Source organism: Tachyglossus aculeatus (genome assembly GCF_015852505.1).
Source record: "Tachyglossus aculeatus isolate mTacAcu1 chromosome 12 unlocalized genomic scaffold, mTacAcu1.pri SUPER_6_unloc_4, whole genome shotgun sequence".
NCBI classification, from domain to species: domain Eukaryota; kingdom Metazoa; phylum Chordata; class Mammalia; order Monotremata; family Tachyglossidae; genus Tachyglossus; species Tachyglossus aculeatus.
This window is the reverse complement of record NW_024044831.1, coordinates 5,100,319-5,108,015: the sequence shown is the minus strand read 5'-3', so window position 1 is coordinate 5,108,015 and position 7,697 is coordinate 5,100,319. Positions and strand designations below refer to the sequence as shown.

Sequence of the window (7,697 nt, the reverse complement as noted above, 5' to 3'; positions counted from 1 at the left end):
CTTTCCTTCTCCCCTTCCCCACCAGCTCTCTAACCTACCTCCCTGACAGCTCCTCTTCTTCAGTGCACGGCCAGCTCTCTCTCTCCCCTTCACCGACCCCTGCCCGGTCCCCTTCACCCCAAGTCCGATGAACCACAGCACCGTGTCTACATTCGTCATCCTGAGCCTGTCGAACCGCCCGGAGATGCATCCCCTCCTCTTCTCCGTCTTCCTGTGCGTCTAAATGGTGGCCGTGCTGGGCAGCTATCTCATTGTCTCCGCGGTATCTCTCAGCGCGGCCTTGCACACGCCCATGTACGTCCCGCCGCTGACCCTGGCCCCGGTGGACGTCGTACACACCTCCTCTATCGTCCCCAGGCTACTGGGGACCACGCTCGGGCCCCGGAAGGCCATCATCTACGGTGGCTGCATGTCCCAGTTCTTTTTCACCTGTTCCCTGGAGTCCGAGATGGTCCTCTTCACCACCATGGCCTATGACCACTGTGCGGCCATCTGCTTCTCTCTCCTCTATGCCACCATCATGAGCCGGCAGACGTGCCCCGCTCTCCTCGCCGCCCTCTTCCTCATCGCTGTCACCAACGCTTCGGTGCACATGGGTCTCATCCTCCGGCTGACCTTCGGCGGGATGGGCGCCGTGGACCACTTCTTCTGTGAGATCCGCGCCCTGCAGGCCATCTCCTCTACCTCCGTCCAGGCCAACGAAGTGATGGTCTTCATGGCTGACATCGCCCTGTCCATGGGGGAACTCCTGCTGACCTGCCTCTCCTACAGCGTCATCGTGGCCGCCATCCTCCACATTCCGACGACCGAGGGCAAGAGGAAGGCCTTCTCTAACTGATCCTCCAACCTCTTCGTGGTCTCCCTCTACTACTTCCCCATCATCTACACCTGCATCCATCCCTCCTCCTCCTACTCCTTCGGGAGGGACAAGGTGGTGGCTGTCACGCCGACCATAAACCCAATTGTCTACAGCCTCTGCAATAGAGAGATCCAGGCAGGCGTCTGGAAGGTCTTCTCCTCCCTGAAGCGCTGATAACAATAATAATGATTATCATTATTATTATGGTACTAGTTGAGAGCTTACTGGGTGCCTAGCGCTGTTTAAAATTCGGAATAAATACAAGTTAATCAGGTTGGACGCCGTCCCTGTCCTACATGAGACTTACGCTTTTAATCCCCATTTTACAGATAGGGACCTGAGGCCTAGAGAAGTGAAGTGACTTGTCCAGGGTCACACAGTGGACATGCGTCAGAGCTAGGATTAGAACCCACATCCTTCTGACTCCCAGGACCGGGCTCTACCACTAGGCCACACTGTTTCTCTGCTTCCTTCGCCAATGAAGAGCGAGATTCTCTCCTCCACCGGCCCCTCCAGTAATAATAATAGTAATGATGATGATGGGAGTTTTTAGACGCTTACTACATTGCAGGCACCGTACTAAACGCTCTGTCGCACTTGATGCTCACAATCTCGATCCCCATTTTACCAATGAGGTCACTGAGGCCCAGAGAATAATAATACTAAAAACTATGGTGTTTGTTAAGCACTTCCTATGCGCTAGGCACTGAATTAAGCGCTGTGGTGGATACAAACAAATCGGGCTGGACACAGTCCCTGTCCCACACGAGGCTCACAGACTTAATCCCTATGCAGACGAATTAACTGAGGCTCAGAGAAGTGAAGTGACTTGCCCTAGGTTGCACAGCAGAAGAGTGGCGGAGCCGGGATTAGAACCTGGGCCTGTGCTCTATCCACTAGGCCACGCTGCTTCATAGAGGAGCATAAGGAACAACTTAATATTTTCCCACCCTAATCCCTTCGATTCCATGGAAGAGGATGGAGATACACGCTGACCATTATAATAATAATAATAATGGTATTTGTTAAGCTCTTAGTATGTGCCAAGCACTGTTCTAAGCGCTGGGGTAGATACAAGGAAATCTGTTTGTCGCACGTGGGGCTCACAGTCTTAATCCGCATTTTACAGATGATGGAATTGAGGCACAGAGAAGTTAACTGACTTGTCCAAAGTCACACAGTTGATAAGAGGGCAGAGACAGACATCAAAACAAGTAACTAGGCATTAATGTAAATAAAAAGAATTATAGATATGTACATATGTACACAAGTGCTGTGGGGCGGGGAAGGGGGTAGAGTAAAGAGAGTGAGGTGAGGTGATAGGGAGTGGAGGGGGAGCTGAGGAAAAGTGGGCCAGATCTTCTGTCTCTATAATACCCTCCCAAGTGCTTAGTATGGCCTATCGGCAAGAGCACAGACTTGGGAATCAGATGTCGTGAGTTCTAATCCCGACTCCGTCATTTGTGTACTGTGTAACCTTCGGCAAGTTACTTCACTTCTCTGTGTCTCACCTCATCTGTAAAATGCTACTGATGCTTGTCTACTTGTTTTGTTATGTTGTCTGTCTCCCCCTTCTAGACTGTGTGTCCGTTGTTGGGTAGGGATTATCTTTATCTGTTGCCGAATTGGACTTTCCAAGAGCTTATTACGGTGCTCTGCACACAGTAATCACTCAATAAATGCGATTGAATGAATGAAATGAATGAATAAAATAGAGATTGAGACTGTGAGCCCCATGCGGGACAGGGACGGTGTTCAACCTCATTGCCTTGTACATACCCCAACGCTTAGAACAATGCTTGGCACATAGAGAAACCGCGTAGCTCAGTGGAAATAGTCCGGGATTGGGAGTCAGAGGTCACGGGTTCTAATCCCGCCTCAGCCAATTGTCAGCTATGTGATTTTGGGCAAGTCACTTAACTACTCTTGGCTTCAGTTACCTCATCAGTAAAATGTGGATTAAGACTGTGAGCCCCATGTGGGACAACATGATTACTTTGTATCTCCCCAGCGCTTAGAATAGTGCTTGGCACATAGTAAGCGCTTAACAAATGCCATTATTACTATTATTATCATTATTATCATTATTATTATAGTAAGTGCTAAACAAATACGATAATTAGTAGTACTAGTAGCACGATCCTCTGTATGTACTAGGTGCTCAATAAATGCCATTGATTACTTAACCTTGGGTCTTGTTTCTGTTTATTCTCCCAAGCATTTAGTGCAGTGCTTAGCATTCAAAATACACTCAATAAACACTTTTGGTCATTGATTGATTGATTAGTTGATTAATTGATGGATTGATCGATCCCAAAAAACCCTATCCACGAGAAGCAGGGCATGGATAAAGTATACCGAGGCTACAGAACTGATCTCATTATAGGTTCGAAGTAAATATTGCCTGCTCCAGTGAGAATAGTAATTACGGTATTTGTTAAGCACTTACTATATGCCGATCACTGTTCTAAGCGCTGGAAGCAGCGTGGCCTAATAGGAAGAGTACAGGCTTGGGAGTCAGAAGGACCTGGGTTCTAATCCTGACCCTACCCCTTGTCTATAATAAGAATACTGGCTTTTATTAAGCACGTACTATGTGTAAAGCACTGTTTTATGCGCTGGGGAGGTTACAAGGAGATCAGGTTGCCCCTCGGGGGGCTCACATTCTTCATACCCATTTTACAGATGAGGGAACTGAGGCACAGAGAAGTTAAGTGACTTGCCCAAAGTCACACAGCTGACAATTGACAGAGCCGGTATTCAAACCCATGACCCCTAACTCCAAAGCCCGTCCTCTTTCCACTGAGCCATGCTGCTTGTCTGCCATGTGAGCTCCTCTAGAATGTAAGAACATTGTGGGTAGGGAATATGCTGACAGTTCTATTATACTCTACTCTACCAAGCGCTTAGCAAGGTGCTCTGCATACAGGAATCACTCAATAAATATGATTGATTGATTGATTGGTATAGCCGACGACGCAAATCAACATGTAGCAGCATGGCTCAGTGGAAAGAGGCCGGGCTTTGGAGTCAGAGGTCATGGGTTCAAATCCCGGCTCCGCCAATTGTCAGCTGTGTGACTTTGGGCAAGTCACTTCACTTCTCTGGGCCTCTCAGTTCCCTCATCTGTAAAATGGGGTTTAAGACTGTGAGCTCCCCGAGGGACAACATGATCACCTTGTAACCTCCGCAGCGCTTAGAACAGTGCTTTGCACATAGTAAGCGCTTAAAAAATGCCATTATTATTATTATTATTATTATTATTATTATTATGTATAGAAACGCCAAGGGAGGTTGTGATTGCCAAAGTGCTGAGGAAGCTGATTTTTATAAATAATAGCTTAAAATACGTTTTTATCATTAATATCAATTAATAATAAATAATCTCCCAACAATGATAATAGTTGTGGTATTTGCTAAGCACTTACCCTGTGCCAATCACTCTACTAAACATTGAAAGATCAAGCTGGGCACAGTTCCTGTTGGAAATGGGGCTCACGGGCTAAGGAGGAGGGAGAATCGTTCAGTCAATCAATCATATTTATTGAGCACTTCCTGTGTGCAGAGAACTGTACTAAGCGCTTGGGAGAGTACAATATAACAGAGTTGGTAGACACATTCCCTGCGCGTTGAGTGTGCAGTCTAGAGGAATGAATCAATCAGTAGTATTTATTGAGTGCTTACTGTGTGCAGACATTGTACTAAGCTCTTGGGAGAGTACATGTCCAAGACTGAACTCACATGTCCAGGACTGAACACCTTGTCTTCCCTCCCAAACCCTGCCCTCTCGCTGACTTTCCCATCACTGTTGACGGCACTACCATCCTTCCCGTCTCAAAAGCCCACAACCTTGGTGTCATCCTCGACTTCGCTCTCTCGTTCACCCCTCACATCCAAGCCGTCACCAAAACCTGCCGGTCTCACCTCCACAACATTGCCAAGATATGCCCTTTCCTCTCCATCTAAACCGCTACCCTGCTCGTTCAAGCTCTCATCCTATCCTCTCTGGATTACTGTATAAGCCTCCTCTCAGATCTCCCATCCTCCTGTCTCTCCCCATTTCAATCCATACTTCACGCCGCTGCCCAGATTGTCTTTGTCCAGAAACGCTCTGGGCATGTTACTCCCTTCCTCCAAAATCTCCAGTGGCTACCAATCAACCTACGCCCCAGTCAAAAACTCCACATCCACGGCTTCAAGGCTCTCCATCATCTCGCCCCCTCCTACCTCACCTCCCTTCTCTCCTTCTACAGCCCAGCCCACATCCTCCACTCCTCTGCTGCTAATCTCCTCACCGTGCCTCGTTCTCGTCTGTCCCGCTGTCGACCCCTGGACCACGTCATCCCCCTGGCCTGGAATGCCCTCCCTCCCCACATCCGCCAAGCTAGCTCTCTTCCTCCCTTCAAGGCCCTACTGAGAGCTCACCTCCTCCAGGAGGCCTTGCCAGACTGAGCCCCCTCCTTCCCCTCCCCATCCCCCTCGCTTTACCTCCTTCCCCTCCCCACAGCACCTGTATATATGTTTGTGGGTATTTATTACTCTATTTATTTATTTATTCATTTGTACATGTGTATTCTATTTATTTTATTTTGTTAATATGTTTTGTTTTGTTCTTTGTCTCCCCCTTATAGACTGTGAGCCCACTGTTGGGTAGGGACCTTCTCTATATGTTGCCAACCTGTACTTCCCAAGCGCTTAGTACAGTGCTCTGCACACAGAAAGTGCTCAATAAATACGATTGAATGAATGAATGAATGAATACAATATAACAGATTTGGTAGACACATTCCCTGCCCACAATGAGCTCACAGTCTAGAGGGGAGAACAATGCATGGCTCAGTGGAAAGAGCCCGGGCTTTGGAGTCAGAGGTCATGGTTTCAAATCCCGGCTCCGTCACTTGTCAGTTGTGTAACTTTAGGAAAGTCACTTCACTTCTCTGCCCCCCAGTTACCTTATCTGTAAAATGGAGATTACGACTATGAGCCCCCTGGGGGACAACCTGATCACATTGTAACCTCCTCAGCGCTTAGAACAGTACTTTGCAATAGTAAGCACTTAACAATTATTATTATTATTATTATTATTATTGTTATTATTATTATTATTATTATTATTGAATCCCCATTTTACAGGTGAGGAAAATGAGGCCCTGAGCAGTGAAGTGACTTGCTCAAGGTCACGCAGAAGAAAGAGCCGGGATTAATAATAACAATAATGACGATGGTATTTGTTAAGCGCTTACTATGTGCCAAGCACTGTTCCAGTCGCTGAGGGGAGGAATACAAGGTAATCAAGTTGTCCCACATGGGGCTCACAGTCTTAATCCCCATTTTACAGATGAGGTAACTGAGGAACAGAGAGGTAAGTGACTTGCCCCAAATCACACAGCTGTCAAGTGGTGGAGCCGGGATTAGAGCCTATGACCTCTGACTCCCAAGCCCGTGCTACTTTCACTGAGCCAAGAGCCTTGTGCTAAGCGCTTTGCTTCCTGTTGAACTTTCCCAAGCGCTTAATATAGTGCATTGCCCAAAAGGGGCACTTAATAAATACCTTTAATACCACAAAAGAGAACTGGACTCAGTGAATTAAATTTCAAACCCTTCCTAAAAAAAAATCCCATCTCCTCCAGGAAGACTTTTCAGATTAATTCCTAACCTTTCCTTCCAATATTTCTTTGCACTTTTGTACTTTTTGCCTTTCCTCAGCTCATACACCTATGCAATTTTTATAACACTCTTTTTTATGGACCCAACACTGTACTTTAAGTGCTGAGATTGATACAAGATAAATTTATTGGACACAGTCCCTGGACTGATATTCTAAGAGGGAGGGAAAACAAGTATTTTATCCCCATTTTACCAGTGAGGAAACTGAGGCACAGAGAAGTTAAGGGGATTTCCAAAAGCCCACAGCCAAAAATAGCAGTGGGGGTTCTTGAACCCGTGTCTCATGTCTTTTAGTCAAACAATCAATCAATGGAATTTAGTGAGTGCTCACTGTGTGCAGAACATTGGACTAAACTTTTGGGAGAGTAACAGCGTTGATAACCACTGTTAAGCACTTACTATGTATCAGGCATTGTACTAAGCACTGGAGTAGATACAGGTTAATCAGGTTGGGCCCGGTCTTTATCCCCATTTTATAGATGAGGGGACTGAGGCACAGAGATGTGAGTTGCCCAAGGTCACACAACAGACAAGAGGAGGAGGTGGAATTAGAACCCAGGTACTTCCAACTCTCAGGCCCGGGCTGTAGCCACTAGGCCACGCTGCCTCTCATGCTCCTCCTTCACCTCTCAGTAAGCGTGTGAGCTGCAGGGGGAGGGAAATTCCCTCTAGGAGAAAATAAATTCTCTCCTGCTGGTAAGGGGGTGCTGTCAGGGCCCAGGGACCTGAGGAATTTGGAGCGGCAGGCTGGAAGCAGGCCCGAGAAGGAATCAGGATAAAGTCCAGCATTCTCTCGCACCCGCTGTTCATTTCCCCTGACTTTCCCTCCTCACTGCGTAGGAACCGGACCTCCGTGTGCCTTGATTTCCCTCTCGGGAGCAGGGCTAAAATTTTCCAGCAGCTGCTGTCTCCTTTGTCGTTTCCCTCAGCACCGGGTGGCCTCTGCCGAATGCTCCTTCTAGCTGGTAGGCCCCTGAGACCTCGTTAGGAAGTCTATCTTCTCGCATCTTATTAATAGGCTTTTGAAGCACTCTACGAGTTGCACTTTTAACGAGTCCATGAGAGAATCCCTGCAATGGGCAATGCTTGGCTGCTAATTTCCACCGAGATCGTTTTAGCCCGGGAGAGCCAAGTGTCAGAGCAACAGAGATGCTTCTGGTGGCTCTTGGGC

At 47.4% G+C, this 7,697-nt stretch overlaps 1 protein-coding gene across 1 annotated transcript; it reads left to right on the top strand.

Moving 5' to 3' along the window:
- The first annotated feature begins 223 nt into the window (after positions 1-223).
- Positions 224-838, top strand: LOC119921678 (olfactory receptor 13G1-like). The gene has a single exon (XM_038741759.1). It carries the CDS (start codon positions 224-226, stop codon positions 836-838), a length of 615 nt encoding a protein of 204 aa, XP_038597687.1.
- The last annotated feature ends 6,859 nt before the right edge of the window (positions 839-7,697 follow it).